We start from the raw sequence: 21,267 nt of genomic DNA on the forward strand, positions 1-21,267 counted from the left end.
AGGCCTGCAGGGTAATGGTAGGATTAATTACTGTTGAGTTTGACCCAAGGAGAACGAGAGCAGATTATCCCAGATGCTGCAGAGGAAGGCATTAGTGCTGGTTGTCCCTCTATGGAAGCAGAGAGACAGCCACCTCAACCATGAGGATGTCACCATGACCTCGCTGATCTGGCCCACTGCACAAAACAACACAGAGGCAGCATACAAGGGGCTCACGTGGCAGAAGCGGCCATGCGCCGTTTACAGCACGATCCCGACCGCTTATTTTTTTTTTTTGTCGCCTTCAAATGCCGAGCGGGCGGCCGTAAGCCAGCTCCTCTTCTCTCAGCAGGCAGGCATTAGAGGAGGAGAATAATGTGTAATTACAATAGACAATCTAAAACAAAGCCCTTCACTTTCAATGAGTTCCTCTTGGAGAAGGGAAGGTTACCTCAAGGGGGAATTCTAATGAAGCAGATGGCTGAGTGCTCACAGGGGCAGACACTGACTGTCCTCCTTTTTGCAGTCTGCCAACATTTCCAGCATTCTGAGGAGCTTCACCTGTCTCTTGACCGCGCTTTGTGTGCATCTGTGAGCGAATGTGTGCGCGGAAGACTCTTGCTTATTGACACCTCTCGCAAGATGGAGGGGAAAAAATAATGAGTAACCTCACAAATTGGCCATTTCCTGCACCCAGCTGCACGCACAGGTTGCCAAAAAAAGAACGATAAAAAGGGTGTCAGAATGCCCTAAAGAGGTGAGCATATTGCACCGTGCTATGTCTACGCCACTTTGTGAAGTGCAATTGAGAGCATGCAGCATGTGAACAGAGGAAAAAAACACTCCAGGCAGGTATTCCTTATATTTTATTCTATATCGTTTTATTTCATCCAGTATGTGTGCTTATCGACAATGCAGTTTTTGCCTCACTCCTTTCACCGCCACACAAACTACGAGCCACTGCTACTGTGTGTGTGGTTGTCGTGTGGGTCAGCGCAATGTCCTGCAGGTACACATCCAATCACACCATACCTGTACAGTTCCCTTATTGCTTTTGCCCATAGTTCCCGTGTTAAATGCAGAAAAAATAGATATCCATTGATCAATAGCAAAGCGGTCAAAATACTGTCCTCCCCAAAAAGTCGTGTGTCCTCGTAAGAAGTGTTGAACCAGTCACTGCCTTCGTGAAACAAAAAGGTTGAGCCTTCAGGTAGAAAGTCTTGGTCTGTAGCATCATGTAGCGAAAATGTCCCACTCCTGCGCCGCATCAAAGTAGAGAGATTATACAATGCAAATGACATGTTTCCTTAAAAATCATGGACATGTTATGAACTCTGTACAGACACACAATTTGGTGAACATTGCTTATCATTATCTGTTATGGTGATGACATCGCTTATTAAGAGAGTCTTAAATAAATACAGAAATATAAATAGGTCCTATGGAAATATATAAATCTGTAAGTAAGTACCTTGTCGACATTATGTTCCCAACATCAGATTAAGTGGAATTATAGTACATACTTCAGCAAATGAAAGACAGCTTCGAGAAGCAGGATTGTTTTTTTTGTAAACCCTCATCTCTCCAAATGTAGTATGATGGTGACCTCTCTGTTTCCCCTCCCACACACACTAATCCAGTGAAGAGCAGCCTCACCTTTGGCTTCAACGCAGGATTTGATCTGATCAGCTGCAACCAGTAGAGAAACATATGAAACCGTGTATTTTCAGAACCAAATCTAAGCATCTAATTTGTCTGATTGTTAGTTTAAGGAACCAAGGGGAATTTTAAACAAATAAGCTGTAAAGTGGGATGAATTGACCGCTAAAAGAGAGACTCCTGTCAGTCAGAGGTACAGTGCCGTTACCCTAAAGGATCTTTAGGAGATGTAGACTTAGAGGGAATTTATATGCTCCCCACTGTTGCATGGTATCCTCAAACTGGGTCACATCCAGGTTACATTGCCCAACAGCCCACTTTGTGGTCAAAATAACATTACTGTCGTGTTATTCCATCTCACTGGAGCAACAGCAAAAGAGGTCAGTCGTATTAGACGCTACGATAAACAGAACTTTTCACTACATGTAGCAATCTTCATATCATATCCAATCACTCTGAGGTACACTGTCATACAGAACACCTGATTCTGGTGCTTACGTACGAAATGATTCGAGCGCTTGTCGAAGGGAAGGAAGAATTTGTGAGTCATGAATGAATAATCGGAAAAACACATGCGTCTCTTTCTCCCTCGAGAAACTGCAGGTTCGATTCCGCTGCTGCTGCATGTAATCCTCAATCACAGTAAATGATTTCATCAGTGTGCATCCTTGGTTCAACAGCCCATATTCATGGGCGAGTAGGGCAGCACAAAGGGAGAGGGAGGCTAAGATTAAGCAGCGAAATTGGAAGTGCACCAAACAGAATCTGAGAATACTGCATTATAGAAACAACCATGAATTGGAAATGGTATAAAGGTGGCATGTGGAGCTCCACCAAAGCTCTGGGATGGTGGGATAAAGGTTACACTGAAGCAATTTTTGCAAACCTGCTGGCTGCTGCACAACTACTGAGGGCCAACAGCAGGGCCACAGCCAGGTATGGCCTCAGGCCTGGCAGGTTTCATTCTCAAGACTAGCCCTGACCTCGATTAGATTCAGCTAAAACAGAGTGACTAATTCATCAATGCAAGATGTTAAAATGAAACAATAATACCTTAGAGGACCAAAAGACACTTGTCAGGTGCTTTTCAACTATTTCCTCTGAACTGATTTCTAAGCAGACTACAGTAGCCTGACAACTGTGGCAGCTGTTGTGATGCTTCAGCTGCCCCTCACTGCTGCTTCCTCTGTTGCATACAGCCGTTTTTCTTCCCATGTTTCGATGGGTGACACAGGGAGACATAATGAAAATAGTTTCCTGTATGAGCGAGTGAGTCACAGTTTTTCTTTATTCGCTTTTCTCAAAAGACACAAAGTTTCAAAGCCTCCTTATCGAATTCCCAGCTGATTCCTCTAAAAAACACTATCTCTATACTACATTACGCTACAGATGTGGCTGCAGCAAATAGTCTAGGAGGATGGAAATAGCAAATCCCCTTGAAGAATAAACACTGCTGTCAGGTGAAAATCTTGTTACTCCCATTTCGGTTATTTTCATGTCTTTACTCGGAATGTAGGATTACATGATCTTCTGCGTGTTGAGGAAATTATTATCAAACCCTTTTTAATTTCCATGACATAATTTCAAAGCTCATCAATCGAAAACTGCTTTTCTTCATTTCATAAAAATTGGCAGTTTTCTTGCATAAAAAGTCCAAGATATGAGATTTTGCAAAGACGTTGGCCAAGATGAAACAGATGCAGATTGTGTCTGCTCTCTAACTGACAGTGACAGATTCAGCTTATACACTGTGTGCCCATCCAACCCTTCCCTAAACCACTTATGTGTTATGATGGACCAGACTAAGTTCAGGCCAACTAATCAATCCCTGTCCAATGTCTATCTCTCCGTAAGCTATGACCTGTGCCTCCCTGCCCCACCCTCCTCCAGCAGTGTCCAGCTCCTGCCATCGACCTTGCCAGGCATCACGGGAAACACAGCCACACACACACACACACACACACACAAACAGTAGCTGCTGGCTACATAGCTACACTCAAAGCTTTACCTCACATCCTTCCAATCAATACCACACTGACAAACATCCACTAACACTCAGGAACAATCATGAAGAAGGGGGCGACATGCTGCAAGTCCCCCCGAGAAACAAGCACCCCATCAGCATGAGTACCCCATTGGGTGTCTGTCTACCTGTCTTCCCCCGTGGCTGTAGTCTGACTTCATCATTCCCTCAGTGCATCAATGTTTCCTCACATCCACACCTTCGTCTCGCCGACCAGCTTCAAACTGTTCTCCAACTTCACGCCTTAATAAGGTCATATCGTGAGGAAAAAAGGGGACTTTTTCTTTATGTGTGAGGCGCAGCAGTCTGTCTGCTTTTGTGCGTAGCAAGACTAGCAGATTACAGGAAGACAAAGGTTTGAATGCCTGCACTGTGTGCAGACAATCAGTATTCCAGAGGTGAAACTGTTCTATGTGTTTATTTTTTTGTCGCAGAGCTCTGTCCCTCCCACCCCTTTGCCCCTCTGGATAGTGGACAAAAGAGCCCCAGGCTTCCTACATCACAGCGCTCAGCCAATGTAAATGTTTCAGAGTCTTTTAGATAGCTTTTACTACAGATGTAGACAAAGAAATGTAAATATAAATGTAGGAGAGGTGAACAAAACTGTTCTATCCATGAGTAACACCTGTTTGGCCAGCGAAGGAGACCATGAAAAAAGTCATGTGTATACACAGATAAAAGTTATGGTCCTTTATTGATTTCACCTGTAACTCAAGAGTGTAATGATAAGCTAAATAATCAGAGTATTTGCTGTGTTCACTTTCCCTCTCCCTGCCTCGTCCAGTTCTATGTCAGTTGTTGATGTTCTACATTTCACATTATGAAAAAAAATGGGCAAAGAGGTGGAGTTTGGGTGGAGATGAGATGGGCCAAATGAAGCCTGGTTGCTGAAACCTAGTGGCTAGCTGTCACTCAAACTGGACATGCCCATAATTATGCATTACTTTAAGCCTTAAAATAATTTAAATGAGTTATATAAACATTAACCCCCATACAGTCGTCATAATAGCAGAATTAACTATAGAGAAAAATTGTGTTTTTTTTTCTTACCAGGCTGTAAACATGTTTATTTCCTCTGTAAAGTTGGGAATTTTAAAATGGGAGTCTATAGGGACTGACTCACTTTTGGAGCCAGCCTCAAGAAGCCATTAGAGCAGCAGGTTTTAGCACATCTGAACTGGCTTCATTTTTCAGGCCCAGAGATTGGTGCTTATAACAAATGCATTGCATTCAGTCGTTGGTTTTGTGTGAACTTGCAAAATGCAATAATGGTTGTCAGTTGCGCTACATGATGCCCCAATATCTTCCAAGGATATGTGTAACCATTTCAAGTTAAAACAAGTTTCTTGTGATCAAATAAAACTGAGATGTTTATTTAAAATGGATGAAAAATAATAAAGATATAACTCTGTATTACTTAATATTAATAAATGAACATTATTAAGTCTTCCTAGGCTAACAGTGCATGTATTAATGTCTTCAACAAATATCATACATTGAATCTCTTATCACTGAAGTGGTAAAAACTGTACTGCCTAATCAAATGAAATGGATAAAACATATGATTACTGAATATTTCTTACTTTTGCCAGGAACAGTCATTGTTCGCACTTCAGGTTGTGCACATGTCTGTGTATTCGTTCAGCTGTGTGTCATGTCATGTGTATTGCTATACCTTATTATAGGGACTTCTGGGAACTGTAATGAGGGGAGGGCATGGTCACTGTGCACCTCTGTGTGTGAGTCCATGATAGCCTGTGAGGGTCAAGGGATTGCAGACATGTCTTGTTAAATTAGGCTGCCGTGGCTGAGTGCTGTGACTGAGTTAGAGACTCAGCTGTCTGAGTGGAACCCAGGTCTGTCTTGGTGATGAGCTATGGACAAACATGTACAAGCATATCACTGCTCCTCTCCTTTGAGAGTTTAGTGACACCTTCCTCTTCGGTGTATTCGGTTTTCTTGACCACTAAGGCTCGCTGACAGTGCCACCAGATTCTGAATGAATACACATACAGTATATGATGGACCTTTTCTCATCTTTGATTTTGACTGCAAACAGCTTAATCTAGATTTGCTCCATGCACTGTACATAGTGTATATGATTTGAATTCAGATATGCCTGCAGCATCTTTGAATAATTTTGCGGTATATTTTAAAATAGTCATACTGTCATGATATAGCTCTTTCCTGCACCTGATGTGCTAAAAGAAAACAATTTATGTTCGAGTTACAGAAGCAGTGCAGCAGTTCAGAAATACTTTATGAAAGTGCTGTAAAGAGTGGGCTGTTTCAGGCAACCTACTGAGTCATATACCCAGATTGCTTTAAAACAATTTAGTCGGTATTGGTTCCGTGTCTTGCTAAAGGACACTTTGGCAGGAAAAATGACTGCTGATGAAAATGTCAAAGTGTGAAATATATTGAACCAATGACCTTTTTAGTGATGGAACAGTCTCTTAAACCCCTGGGCACCGTGCCTTCAGTGCATCTACCATAGCTACAGTACTTACTTTTAGCAACAACAAATGTACATACATTCAACATCTCAAACTTCAATGAGGAAACATGTCCATGTTGACCATATAGCAGCTACAGCAGAAGAAGTAATGCACAAATCAAGTGGCATATTTCCATTTCCAGCACTTTTCGGATATTTCAGCATGTGTACTGTATTTGCTCAATGACTGAAAGTTTTGGGGCTATAATATATTTGAGTATTTTTCAATGGTCTGAGTGCTACACAATGCAACACACAAGCTGTGGTTAATGGAAGTCCTATTTTTTTGTGAAAAAGGCAAACCTCCTTCTGATCAGTCCAGGGAAAAGTCTTGCCTTGCATCTGACTGTTCCACTGAATCACACATTATTCTCGCTAACACTCACACATTAACAGTTGCACACAGTCAGGAAGAAAAACAACACATGCTTTCTACACAACAGCGGCATGAGCTTGGAAGACAAAGTGAGCTTGTTAGGACATGGTTGAGGACTCTGCAGAAAGTCAGTCGCTCACATACTGTTATGTCTCAATATTGAGATGGAGGGTAGCTCGCTGAACCCCTCTCCCCCTGCCTCAAAAAACAGTATTAGGATAAAGTGGTATAAAATAAGGATTGACGGGCCAAGAGGAGGTTAATTATTACTCCGCAGGAAAAGTCTTTTTGGTTTCCTAAAATCTCTTCTCCATCTCTCATAAGGTTTTGAAAAGTTTATACAGAGGATAAATAAGTACAATCTAATAGATACATTTAAGGATCAACAATATGTGATCCTGTATGAGATGGTACAAGAGTCAGCCTGTCAGCCTTGAAGCATGTTGTTTTAGCTAAAAATGTAGATATTTTTTTTGAAACACACAAAAAGCCTTTATACATGCAGGTATTAGTGCATAGGTTCCTGCTGAAAAAGAGTATTATTGTGTAGTCCATTGAATTGTCTTCCCAAACATCACCAGATGAATTTGGCATAGTTATAGAAATAAAGAAAATGACTGTCCTTTAAATGGAGTTCATGTTTCACACCCTCCTTGTCCCTTGATTAACTTATCATTTAAATATATCTCTATCTATATACAGTATGTATGAATTAAAAAAGAGGAGAAAGCATAAAACAAATATAGAGTATTCTAGAGCTCCGAGTTACCCGGTAAAATATCTTTTAAATCACAGTAAATTTAACATTTTGGTAATAATGAGAGGTGGAACACAGTGAAGTCTGAAGACAGAAAGAAAAGAATGCCACACATGGAGATAGTTTGTGTGTGTTTCAGTTTGGAGGAGCACAGGAGGGTGTGATCAATCCTCACAAATTGGAAGGGAGTTTAGAGCGGACAGTTTGAGGTTCTAGATCTGATGAGCAGGCAGCAGAGCCCCTCCGTGGAGAAAAGGCCGGCGAGGCCCCAGGGGACTGAGTCTGGTGAGGGTGCCCTGGAGACATCTGGATTGGAGGAGTCATGCGCCCTGGCACTGAGCTACAGGGTTTGGGCACAAGAGTGGGTGAGGAAAAGGGTGAGGGGTGATATCCAGTTTCCACAGATGAGCGAGGAGTATGGTGGCCCAAGGCCTGCGCCACCTCCTGGGGCAGAGATGGGTGTGAGCTGGATAAAAGCTTTAGGTCCTCAGAAAAGCGACCCAGCGGAGAATCTCTCCCTGTTGGGTGTGGCTGGCTGGGAAGTTGTGAAGGGAGAGAAGACTGAGGCATGAGTAGAGAACTGTGGGATCCTGTGGCACTGGAGGGGTCGCTGTAGTGAAAAGTCCTGCCTGCCACTGGGCTTTGAATAGTAGGGCTGGGTGCGACAGGGGTAAGGCAGGGGGAGGCGTTTGCTGAACCATACTGTGCCAGGGAGGCCAGGGCAGACCTCTCCAGGGACATCTGGTGAGGCACGAAGCCAGACTGGAGGCCTGCCAGGCTAAAATGGCTGAGGGAAGATGGGGAGCCCTCAGCAGGCTGCTGGCTGTGCTGTCCTCTGCTAGAGGATGGGGAGCCTTGTGGAGGGGAATGGAAGAGATTTAAGCCACTGGTAGTCCTGCCTCCACCAGCAAACTGTTGCAAAGGAGCCACTTGAGGAGGCTTGGCTGGTGGCTGGCTATGGAGAAGCTGACCAGGCATAGGGCTGGACGAGCCAGTAGATATAGGACTCTGACAACGGGAGGAGCTAATAAGTCCAGCTGTAATTCCACCAGAAGTCCCTCCAACAGGACAAGTTGTAGACCCTCCTATATGGCTCCCTACTGCACCTCCTGCTGCTCTGCCAAAATGTCCTCCAATCACCCCTCCACCTGGCACACTTGAACCTCCTCCTATATGGCTAGTTGTTGACCCAACAGAAGGCCTTCCCAATGATCCTCCAGGATTCAACACCATTGAATCACCAGAAATTCCTCCAAGTGGTCCCCCAGAGGCCCCCACTGTCAATCCCCCGGAAACCACTCCCACCGATCCACCAGAGGCTCTTCCCAAAGATCCTCCAGTGGTTGTCACTACCAGTGATTCTCCAGAAGCCCCTCCCACTGATCCCCCAGAAGCTCTTCCCACCGATCCTCTCGAAGTCCCTTTCACTGATCTCCTGGCTGCATCTCCCATTGGCCTACAGGTAATACCCCCCACTGACACACCTGATGCCCCACCTGCTAATCTGCCACAAGCAGCACCCACTGATCCTTCAGATATCCCTCCCATTGATTCCCCTGAGATGTCTCCTACTGATCCACCAGTAGCTCCTCCCAACCCAAAGTGACACCCAGAAGTCACTTCTGTAGTCCCCATTGTAAAGTCCTCTCCAGCCCAAGTGGTGTCTCCTCCAGTGGCTCCTTCCACAGACCCTCCGATCGCTCCACCTGAAGACCACCCTGTGGCACCACCACAGGCTCCAACTGCCCCTCCACTTATTCCTGACCCTGTGCTTCCACCTGTCGATCCTTGGTGGAAGAGGTTTGAAAGAGGTGGGGTGCTGGAGCGAAAAGGTTGTTGATGTTGTGGTTGTGGGTGTAGCTGGGCCATACTAGATGAGGGTGAACCAGAGGAAGAGAATGGTCCGAAGGGGAAGGCAGAGGCCACTCCACCACTGGACCCAGCCCCACTAAGTCCTCGCTGGCCTTCGCTACCTGAGGCCTGTTTGCTAGAGCTGGTTCCCCCTGTACCAGATGTCATGTGCTGGGCCCGAAAAGAGGCCAGCAATGGCATGTCCACCCCAGTGCGCAGTTTAGAGGGTGTGCTAGAGGGAGAGTCCCCAGCAGAGCCAGGTGCTGTGGATGGAGGAACAAATGTGTGGAACTTCTTAAGCCGACTGGAAGGGTCCTTTAGGGACCCCAGAACAGAAACTGGAGGCCTGAAGAGAGTTGGTGGAAGGTGGGGATGGTGTGTCAGGGCAATGGCGACTGAGGTGGTGGCAGCTGCTGCCTGGAGAGGGGCCTGGATGAGGGGGGCCCAGATGACAGGGGTAGGTGAGGGAGGTGTCTGGGGTGGGACGTTCTGCATGAGGTGGGCACAGTGGGCCATGTCCCTGTCATGTTGCACAATCTGCTGGATGATCTCATTCTCTTGATAATTGAGCACACCAGAGCTGAGGTCGTGTTGTACCTTGTGTTGCAGGATTGAGTTTTTCTTGCCTGTAAAAGCACATGCACACACAAACACATAAAAAGACACATAGAGAGTGACAGGTGAGAGAAAAGGAGATGTAAGGATGATGAGCATAAATCTTGCAGGCTTTTAGAATCAGGTTGACATTTGGGTGTACTCGAGTAACCGCTCTATTTTCTAACAGCCTTTACCAATAGAAGACAGTAGCAAAGGAACAGCTATGAAGGGAGTAATTGAGGAAAAAAAATGTGTACCTAAAATCACAAGTGGGGAAAAAGAAGTAAATGAAATTTAAGAAAAAGACAGGGAGACAGAGCAGAAGGCTAAAGACAAAGCATAGAAGAGCACAGAATAAGAGAAACAGCAAAAAATAGGTGCGAGATAACTACCCAGAGACAGAAGCTTGGGATGCATGAGCCTAAGGTGTAGGTGGTCTATGTTTGACTAGCTCTTACTGTGATCCCCTAGGTAACAGGAACAAAGCATCAAGCAAACATGGTACCACGAGCTGCAGGTTCAGCCTGGGAAGAGTGTGAGCTACACTGAGACAATGGACCATCCCAAATGCTTTAAAGTCTGTGGCATAAACCATCTCTTAGGGAAGAAGGATGTACATGAGCATCAAGCCCAGGAGAGAGGACAAACGCCAGAGACCATCTCACAGAAACATCACTATCAGCCCACCACATCTTTTCAAAGCAGCCATTTTCTACAAAGAGACCCCCTAAAGCAATTTCTCTATCTTCCATTCTAAACATAGCTGAGGATAAAACAGAGCATGCAGCGATGGCTGAGTGATGATACAGGCGTGCCTTTCATTGTGAATTTTTCATCTGCTCAGGCTGAGCCTGGGAACAGTGATGGATATGGAGAGAATATCAATTGTATGTGTAAAGAGAAGTCACACAGGAATTTCAGAACCAGAGCTCTGTCGGCATGTTTATATGCAGATGACTTTGAAAGTAATTTCAATCAGTGAGTATCAGTGTGAACCTTTTTTACAGACCTACAGGTTTGTCTCAGAGCTTTGGCTCTGGTTTGAAATACTACTGTTTTGCCAATCAGCGTCAGTGCATACACGCTCATGAGTAAATAAAAGCAGACAGCAGCAGAGATACAGTGATCCTCTGCTAACCCAGTGATGCAGTACACTTACAGAGGTGTTGACTGGGTAAAACTACATTAAAATATGGTTTAATTGAAAATATTAAACATGCACAGTGAATTATAGCTTATGTCAAACAGCAGCTAAGGCCATCATGTTCAGATAAATGTTTGCAAAATTCAGTTGGTGGCATCTACAGTGATTAAAAAAAAATTGTCAAAATTTCCTCCTGAAATTGTTGTTTAGATTTTATTTCCTTACCAATACGGTCCAGCCTGTCCAGGGCAACTGTTTCAAAGGCCCGTCTCATCATAGGATACTCTTCCAGCACCTCATTGAAGTTGTCCACAGACAGTGAGTAGAGACGACAGTACGTGTCCGCTCGGACGCTTGCTGTCCTTCTTCCCCGCGTCAACAAACAAATCTCTGCAACAGAGCACAGCAGAAAAAAGTTTTCAAGTTGAACTGAAATTCACATGTATTCACGGCAACACGTCTGTAATTTACCTTTAACTCTTTGAACATGACCTAACGCATCGGACACGAAGGCTTTGTTTTAAAGATCCCCAGCAGATACTTTATGCTGAGTGATGAAGTAAAACACAACACATTTTCTGAGCAAAATTTGAACTCCAGACTATTTTTCAGCATTAAAAACTACAACTTTTCTGTAATCCACCGGCGCAGCACTTAATGCCATTTTCAGAGCTTAGAGGTCTGCCAACCCTCAGCTGCCATACCCGCTCAGGAAAATAATGCTCCATTTAAACAGCTGCTCTGCTGTAGAGCTCTGGCACAGAGACAGTGTCTGGGTGCAAACATGTCTGTACTGTATGCAGATGTCGAATGTGCCTATATGCACATTTCTGGATGGCTTGCAAAAATTTTAAAGTCAAGTGCTTTAAAGTCAATGCTTTTAAAGACATTTTTAAGACCTCAACAAAAAATGTTTCTTTGTTTATAAACAGAGACAATTCATGGAGTCTTAATGTGTGTCATCATTGGACTTTGAATGAACGGTGCCTGCTCACCATGCGAAGAACTCACACTACCTTAGTCCTTTGTTTTTCTGGCAGTGTTGTAAAATTGCTCCATGCTGTGAAAGTCTTAGAGAATAAATTACATCTTGTTTCCATTCCTGTGCCAACCACCTCAGAAACTTCTTTTCTGCCAACCATTTGTCATTAAACTTACATTCCCCATCTTGGCTAATCCCTAGCTTGTTAGCTAGCAAGCAACCATGACTGACGATAACAAAAAGATGGCATGCAGCCGGACACTAACTTCTGTGGGTAGCAAACATAACGTACAACTTCTATTAATGGTCTCTCATTGTCTAATACTAAATTAATCAAACACATACATTCTACTGGACATTTTTTGGTATCCTTCTGATGCAGGACAAGATTCCCATCAATGCACCATCTGCAAATTTAATACACAGAGCGAGTTTACAGTAAATTAAAGACAATTCATGAGCTTAATTTCTCACTATTCAAGTAGTATGTAAGAGCCTGTGTCTGCACATGGTGTTTGTGTGTGTGTGTGTGCGTATGTGTGCACACAAATGTATGTAAGGTGCATGTGCTATATTTGTGTGTATGCATGCTCGTGTTTTATTCATGATAGCAAGGCACTATAGGAGAGTAAGATCTGGTGAAAATACAGGCTATATATTCACAAATGTAGAAAAGTAAATGTAGTACAAATGTCCTGTATACATGTATAAAATGCTATATATTGAATGAGTGTGTGTATCAATATGGACAGAGGTTAGGTGACTTTGACGTTGGTTGCATGTTAGTGTGCCATGTGTTTAAACACATTCCCTCATGTCTTCTCTCTTTAGCTTTCATCTCGTCTTCTGCCCTCCCTTCCTGTGTTTGCTATCACACCCTCTTTCTCAGAAACCCATTTCCAGCTCATCCACCACACACATGCTCTCAATTCTCCCACATAATGCACTTTCCTACTTTCCCCCCATTAGCCTACATCCACAAAGAATCCACATGATCTCAAGAAATCTCATGCATAGTTTGACTGTCTTTGCTTCTTTTGCCCTTTGCTTCTATTTTACCCTTTAAGATATTGCACATCTATAAAACATTGGTGTTTGTAGGATTTATATTTACATTTCCTTAACCTGCAGCCATATACACACACAAGAGCTTCCTTGTACAGTATGGGGCAATGTCTGCTTTCATCAACATGTGCATCCCTGTTTGTTTGTATGCTTTTGTGTGCAGGAATTATGGTGATGGTGTGCTGTGTGTGGCTGCGTGATAAAAAACGATCAATGTCAGTGAGCCCTGGGTGTGCAAGGAGATAGAAAGAATCACAGCCAATCGCGATGGCTCCTCTCCTCTCCTCGAAAAGCAGTGCTCACGTTATTATACATTAACAGAACATACACATTAATTTGGACATTGTTCACTGCCAGTGTTTGATGATACCCTCATACTCAACTTATATGCAAAAAATCATTCTAAAAATGTTCTGTGACAAGATATTTATTTGTTTTACAGATTATATTCTTGCATAGCAATTAAAGCTTTTATCTATGGTTATGTTTTGTCAAAAAAAAAAAAATAATAACTTGGTGAATGGAAATATCATAGTCTTAGTTAAATATTTGAAAAACTTGACAATGAATTGAAATGTGAGATGGGACATGAACTCCATCACACTTCCCAACAAGAGTGCAAAAGTTGGTGTGGTCACTGTGTGTGATTTATCTAAAGCAGCCAAGTGCAATTTGACAATGCACACCACTTACATTGGGAACCACAGATGGAAACTTTCTGTAGAGGACAGCCATATCAGGCAGCCGCATAAGGAGTTAATTAAATGAAAGGGAAAGCCTTTCACTTAATTAGCCACAGCATGATAGATTGTGGTTGATGATGGATGCTGGTAGGTACCCGATATTTAGTATTCACTTTCCCTTCTTGGCATCACTGAAATAATCAAGAAAAATCTTTTTTTTCTTTGCAATTTGATACACACAGATAGAAGATTGCATAATGAAAGTGAAAAAGATAAGCAACACATGAATTAACGAGAACGGCACTCAGAGACCTCCACCAAGACTGACAGACTTTTTTTCCTATGATGTGCAAGTATGAACTTCGCGGTCTTATTGCTTGTTCACATGAAGCCTAAAGTTGGAACATTTTCCTTAATGTCTCTAGTGGAGTTTATTGCAGACAGTTCAGATGTGGATGCAAGTAAGTGTTTAGTTATTTGCATGATAGGTTTCCTTAGCCTTAGTTTGAGAAAAAAAATGTGGATTGTAAGATGTATGGCATTTATTCCACCTGGGCCAAATATGCTATCTTGTTAAGTGAACAAATGTGAAAATGAATCTATGGATCTGCTTAAAATGTAATGGCTTCCTCTTTGGCCCATGTTACATCATTCCACCAAGTTTCATGAAAATTGGGCCAGTAGTTTTTCCTGTAACACTGCTGATGAAACAAGACAAACAAACCTGACTGAAAACATAACTTCCTTGGCGGAGGGAACAAAAAAAAGTGTAAAAAATGTGATTTTGGAGGGATCTTTAAGAGGGCGCCATTTGTGGTGCAGTGCAGAGTTCACAGTCCCTGAACAGACAGATGGCACAAAATGCTTACAATGTTGACTCCAAAATTGCAGCGCACTGCTCGATTGCCAATGACACTCCCCCTCCTGCTCTTCTCCTCCCACTGGCAAGGTACCAAAATATGCTCCACAGCAAGGGAAAAAAAACATGAACATGCCACCTCTACACTCAAATATAGACCACAAACTGTCAACAATATGGGTTTGAGCTAAATTAGAACTGATTCAGTTTGTATGTGCTACTTTTTTTTTATTGAATAGAAATTGGACCTCAGGTTAGAGTCACTGTACATCTGGGTGAGTGTCCTCTGTGGACAGAAAAATATAAATGCATGTACTATGCATATAAAGCTCAATTGTTTAATTGTTTAATTTTCATAGAGACTGGTATTTTGTCCACACCATTTACAAATATGGAGGCCTGCAAAAACGCCTCTCAATAGGATAAAAGTAAATGAAAACACATATAAACATGGCCTCAAAAACAGAAGCCAAGTGAACACGTAGCGTCCACTGCACAGTGATTGGACTGGGCCACATTTGATGGCACAGGACTACATATTTTTCTGGTCGCTGAGTGTAAAGTGGCTAAGATTGTGTGTGATGGCTTGAAAAATGAGGGGAACAGACAAAGGCGGAATGCATGATTTGACAGCACAGTGAATGAGGAATATGTAGCTACTCTATATGGAGCAAAGAATAACCTCATTTGTGGTGTGCTGCTGTTTGTGTGTGCATGTGTATGAGAGGCATCATGGCGCAATGAACAGTGGCCAAGTTAGTAAGAGAGCTGTGTGGATGTGAAAGACAAAAAAATACCATGCTCTTCTGTCTGTGTTTGTGTGTGTGTACTGTAAGGCTGTGCTAGCAGGGCAGCCCAGGCTGGAGCAGTGCTGGGGGTCCATTTCCCACAGCACTGCTCCAGTAATCCCCTCTGGAGAGGAGCATCGTGGCTCTGTATTAAATCCTCTTGTCCCGTGGCTTTCTGGATGAAGCCAATACTGCCAAGATGAGGCAGTGAGCCCTCTGGCCTCATCTAACTGTCTTTGCAGAAAGCAAGTGAAGCCCAGACACTTATCGGTGCCATTTGAACTACAAGGGAGAAAAAAAAACCATGGCATGGTTTGGGTCTGGTGCAACTCGCTAAAAAAATAAGAGATTAGCAGACAACTCTGAGTGCTGTGCGGCTAAATGCAGTGCTGGATGTCAGGAATTGAAATTAGGAGCTAAGTTAAATGTGGCGTCAAAATTAAGTGATTTGCCACAATTGGATTTAAATATGTATAATGTGTTTCACACAAAATGCTTAAAAATAATAATTTCTGTATGAGATTGTATTTATTTTCAAATTAGGCCGACAGTAATATAGAATGTTCAATATTGAAGAAATAAACAGGAAATTATAAAATGAATCATCACATTAATAAATTGTGCAAAACATAATGAACCAAAAAATTGTAAAATTATTTAATGTGCTGTTAAAGCATTGCTTATTATTCTGAAATGTTGTTTTATCATTATTATTTTTGCTGTTTCAACAGCTAACAGCACAGTTAGCCTGTTAGCTCCTGTCAGCGAGAACCAAACAAGCTAAGGTGGCTCTTGAGCCTGAATTACTTCTCTGCATCAAAGTGAGAACAGCGGAGAACTGGTTCATTCACAGTTTCACCTGCAGTATTATGATTCTAAAGATAACAATACAGTTGAATCTAATCTAATCTCATCTAATCTAATCTGATCTAATCTAATCTAATCTTATCATGTTCTAGTTCAAATTTATTTATTGTTTTTATATTACACTGGAACAATTTGGTAATTTACACCGAAAGGATTTGTGTTATTCTTGTTCACTAATATCACTATCCTTTACTACATTTACTAAATGTATTTAATATTTATTTATTGGCTGAAAGATGAAAATAAAAATAAAAGTGTCCCTTTGAAAATACCATTTTGAAGCAATCAGGCTGTTGAAAAAGGGAACTTGAAATAAACATTTCTATTATAAAAGTTCAACTCCAGCATTACTTTATAACAGAGTCTCTTTATTCATAAGATTGTTTATTTCATATTTCCACATGTATGCATTACTCAACACTATGGGACAGCCCACTCTACAATATAAACATATTTTTACAGTGCTGAGCGCTAAGTGGACTTCTGCACTGCACTGTCAAACTATAGACGGCTTTTGCGGCCGGTTTGTGAGTTACATTCAATTTATTTATGAATGCTCTGCTCCCACTGCTTACCCACATGTCCTGTGAGTCACTGCAATGCTCCCCAAATCCTGCATGAAATCATAGAACAGGCTTAGTTGGTGTAGCTAGTGTAGCATGCATTCTGTAAGGGGCGTGTGTTTTCTCCTCAAACTGACTGCTGCTTCTACAATTATCCATTTGTGCGGCCTTCAGTAACAATCAGATGATTCACAATCAGCCCAAGATTGTGGGCTTTGTTAACCCAAATTAGCAAAGCTATAATATCATCAAGACACTAGAAAAGTGATTGGCTGTGAATTAAACATGTCACTGTACTCCATATTTTCGATTGTAAAAACAGCATTCAAGAAGAAGAATGGGTGAAAAAGTAAAAAAAGATGCAGCTCTGAGAATAAACTCCAAAGGACTACTTGATAAATCTCCCTGTCTTGTTCCCTCTGCTGTCCTGCTCATTTGGCCAAGCACTGACTGTTTCCAAAACTGCTTCTGGCAAGTTGGTGCTACGGAAACAAAGATGTCTCACCATCGAGAAGGAAAACTGCATCTGCGCTCTAGTGGATGTTACTTTGCCATAGCCGTGATGTGTTTCATTTTCGCACTTAAGTGACAATGCATTCATCAAAATTGAATGACACCAATTAAAATTGGATGTTGCTCAGGAAGAGGAGGACTAAGACGTCATGAGCTGTGACCTTGTTGAGAACACACATGACTGGTCTTTTGTTGAGATGCTGCAGCCCACATGTTCTGGGCTCTTACTCGAAAGATGCATCCCCAGAGTCCTTGCACCAGCTCTCAAAGCAGAGAGCAGGCTGCATGCCATGCAAGATGTCAGTGTGCATGAGTGTGTTCAGTTCAGGAAGAACTGAAGGAAAGACGTTGTGGGTGCATCATTGTCTTTACATTTTTGAACACTGCACGCTCAAAGTGTAATGACACATCTACATGATGCACAGAAAATGCTCTCTATGAGATTTCATTGACTCTCTCTTGGCTGCATCCACACTAGGACAACTCTTCACAAGGAAAGACTGGTACGACAGAGACAGCAGCACTGAGATATGAACATCTAGGAACGCAGTGTGATGCACACCGGTCCAAGGCCATCACCTAGTTGGTGTGCTGAATGATTGAGAACGAGATGCTGTAAGTCAGTGTGGTAGAGGGCGAGGGATTCAAAGAACTAGTTCAGTACTTCGAGCCTGAGTATGTTTTGCTATTGAGAGCTACTCTGACTACACACTTTGAGGAGAAGGGTGAGCTAGCCAGGGCAAAAAAGCTGTCTCTGACCAGCTACATCAGCGAAAGCTACTGACTGGGAGCAGGGTTTCCGTTATCAGTAATAACCATTCTTTCACAGGGAAAATCTGTTGAAGTCGGTCCATTCATGATGTCTGGTGATGTCTTGTTCTATATTCATGAAAGAAAACAGACTACAACTCCCATAAGAGCTAGAGTTTGGCATTGTATTTGGATGGAAATCACAGACCCAAACCACAATCACAGAGATCTTCTGCACAGGTACAAAACTTATTAGAGCAGTGAGTATGTTTGTCTCATAATATATTTGTAGCATCTGTGTTTCCAGATCTACATTACAGGTGTGAGCAAAAGCAGATACAGCAGAAACAACATACATATGGTAAACATGCTGCAAACTATTCTGCATGAGTCTGAGTGAAAGGGCAAACTTTGGCCTTTGAATGTGCTTTTAAATAAGTTTAAGTCTCAGTGTGCATATATCTGCATGTGATTCAATGTGTGTACCTGCCTTCCTCTCTGCTTACAAGTGTGCATGAATGTGAATTAATGAGTATGAGCAGGACTGCTTGGTCTGTGATAAAGTATCTGTGTCCTGCAGCCTGGTCTGCTCACCTGGAGTCTGAGTCCTGCTGTCAGCTCCCATCTCCCTCCCCGACACTGCCCCCAGCCCACGGAGCGGGCATTGTCTAACCTTTGAAACATCCACAGTGGGCTGCCTGATTCCCCGTGACATGCCATGCTCACTCCCTCACAGCATTAGCATAGCTGCGCAAACACCTACCGTTTGGCTAGCATGCATAGACAGGTAGGGGATATCTGGTGTTTTTCAGCACTGTAGCCGATGCTGGGGTCCCGTCACATCTCATTGTCTCTTTATCACCCCCTGAACTGAGGCTGGTTATGTTGGCGAGGGACAAAAGGCACAATAAAACAACATTCAAGAAGCGGAAGATGTTTGTGTATACGTACAAATGCAAATCCACAAATCAACTCATTTTTGGTTTGATAAGCCTAAAGCAACAGTGGCATACTGTGCTTTTCAAAATATAAACAATCGAAAACATAACAGTAATCATTACTGGCATTCTCATTGTTCTATTAAGAATATTCAGCCATGCTAGTGGATGGCTATGACGGTCTGTTGGATGGTCTACCACTTTGGCCCAGACTGAAATATCTCAACAAATATTGGATGGATTGGCAAAAATGTCTCTACAGTCATGGTCCCCAGAGGATAAAACCTAATGACTTCAGTGATCCCTAGACTACACAGTAACAACATCATGAGGTTCACATTTGTGGTTTTGAGATAAATGTCTTGACTATTGGATACACTGCCATGAAATACAGTACACGTATCCATGTTCCCCTAGATTCCAGTGACTTTGGTGATCCCTTAACTTCTCATCTAGGGCCACAGAATATCATTTTGTCCAACACTTTGGTTTATGATTAAATACCTACAAAAAGAATGATAATAATGAAAAATAATCTCTCATTATTTGTAGTGAGGGAAAAATAATAAGAGAACAGCTGATGATGGCAACATATATCCAAGATGGAAGTTGGTAAAGTAGTTGCTACCTCAGGGATTGCTTTGACCAGTAAAGTTTGTATAAATATACACCTGCTGTATGCTTTTCATTGTATACTATATCACACCCTTATGTTATTTAATAACTACATAATATTAGTATGTATACGTATGATATTGTCTGTTATATGCCATCATTCCTTATCCAGTTGATCGCGGTGCACCTTTAGTGTTTGGATGACACAATGTATTGGGTTGTATCACATCATATGTTGTATCAAAACAAAGCAGTGTATTGTATATAATGCTATCCTATCCAAGCTGTCATATTACAGAGACTACTCCATATATCATCATATCCCCGACTCTGTCACTCAGTCAACTGCAGCAGTGCCTCGATCTTCAGCTGATGCTGCTCCAGAATAAGAGGTGCAGAGGTGTTAACTGGGTTAAGGACCGGGAGGATTACCTGGGCCTTTGCCGCTGCCAGGCTCTCTCACTGACTCGCTCAGTCAGGGTGGCCATTTGTCAGCTCTATAGCATAGCCAGTCTGAGCCCAGAGAGGAGAGGGGAGGGCAAAAAATAGTGAAAGGGAGAGTGGAGACGGGAGGAGTATTAGTTCCCTAACCAAGTATTTCACAAGACTACTGATTAAGAGAGCACCATTCACAGAAAACCCGTCAAAGACAGTAAAGCCAAAACAGGAGATTGCAAACTGTGCCGTCGACCTAATCCCCTCCTCAACCCCCTCCCACTCTCTGACTCCGTCTCACCGTCTTTTTTACCCTCACTCACAGAGCTGCTCCAGGCCTTTCACTCACAGGCAAAGTGAGCCATCTTAGGGGTGCAATCAAAGGCAGCTTTTGATAAGCACCTCTGACTGGCATGCAGGGCCACCACAAGGTCACTGAGCTCTACTCCAACCATGAGAGAGGTGCAGTCTGCGCTGGCAACACATCAATTACTGAAGGCAACAAAGGATGAACTATAACAACACAATAACCTGCTCTGTCTGGGCACTGAGAGACCAGCGGAGATACTGGTCAGATAAGTGTTTCAATACTGAACTATAAGGAAAGAAAGAGGGAAGTGGAGGCAGGGGTGGGGGTGGGGGGGTGCATGTTTTCTTTCTGAGCCCAGAGCAGCGTCCAGAGAGCGGGCTTGGCAGCGATCCATGTGTCCCTTGGTGTTAGTACTGCAGTCACATTACATTTCCCCTCTCCACTGGATCGCTGTGTGCCCAGCCGACGCTCCCATCCAGGACATGTCGTGTCCACTTTAGACTTTAGGCTCTCTGGCTCGAGCTAATCCAACAGCTAACAAACTGAAGCAGACTGCTGAGTATATAATTGTGTGAATAATTCAGGCCGTCTATGAATGAAAGAGTTACGGTACATGGGTTTGCTGAGATGGTGATGAGCATATACGCATGCCATTTGCTGTGTTGTAAACTGGAGCCTGCTGACATTGAGTGTGTTTGACAAAAGAGAAAGCTTGTCAACGACTGGGCGGCTGCTGCTCTTCATTCACATGCTCACACACCCACGAGAGAGGCAAAATCTCGCAATCCACATGGAGAAGGTCTCCGTGTTCTGCACATATTACAAAAACAAACAAACTTATTGCTTTTGACTTCCTGCCTGCTGATAGTGACGGCCACACTGAGAGCCACATGTGCCACATACTCCCTGCGCTGATCCTGCACCAATTAATTTCATGAGTGACTAACTCATGTTTGGTAACAAACTCCCAGTGGCTCCAGGCTTACCTCACTAGCCCCCACCTTAACCACCCCCCC

The 21,267-nt window shown here is 43.0% G+C and overlaps 1 protein-coding gene across 1 annotated transcript in view; it reads right to left on the reverse strand.

Annotated features, from left to right (window-relative positions):
- Positions 1 to 842: 842 nt before the first annotated feature.
- Positions 843 to 21,267, reverse strand: part of hcn4 (hyperpolarization activated cyclic nucleotide-gated potassium channel 4) — a 67,759-nt gene continuing 47,334 nt past the window's right edge. Inside the window, exons 7-8 of the mRNA XM_076752619.1 lie at positions 11,109 to 11,273; positions 843 to 9,768 (exon numbers count right to left, since the gene is read on the reverse strand). Coding sequence (XP_076608734.1) covers positions 7,463 to 9,768; positions 11,109 to 11,273 — 2,471 coding nt within the window. The 3' untranslated portion in view covers positions 843 to 7,462. The remainder of the gene's footprint in view (positions 9,769 to 11,108; positions 11,274 to 21,267) is intronic.

Source organism: Chaetodon auriga, chromosome 1 (assembly GCF_051107435.1).
Source record: "Chaetodon auriga isolate fChaAug3 chromosome 1, fChaAug3.hap1, whole genome shotgun sequence".
Taxonomy (NCBI): domain Eukaryota; kingdom Metazoa; phylum Chordata; class Actinopteri; order Chaetodontiformes; family Chaetodontidae; genus Chaetodon; species Chaetodon auriga.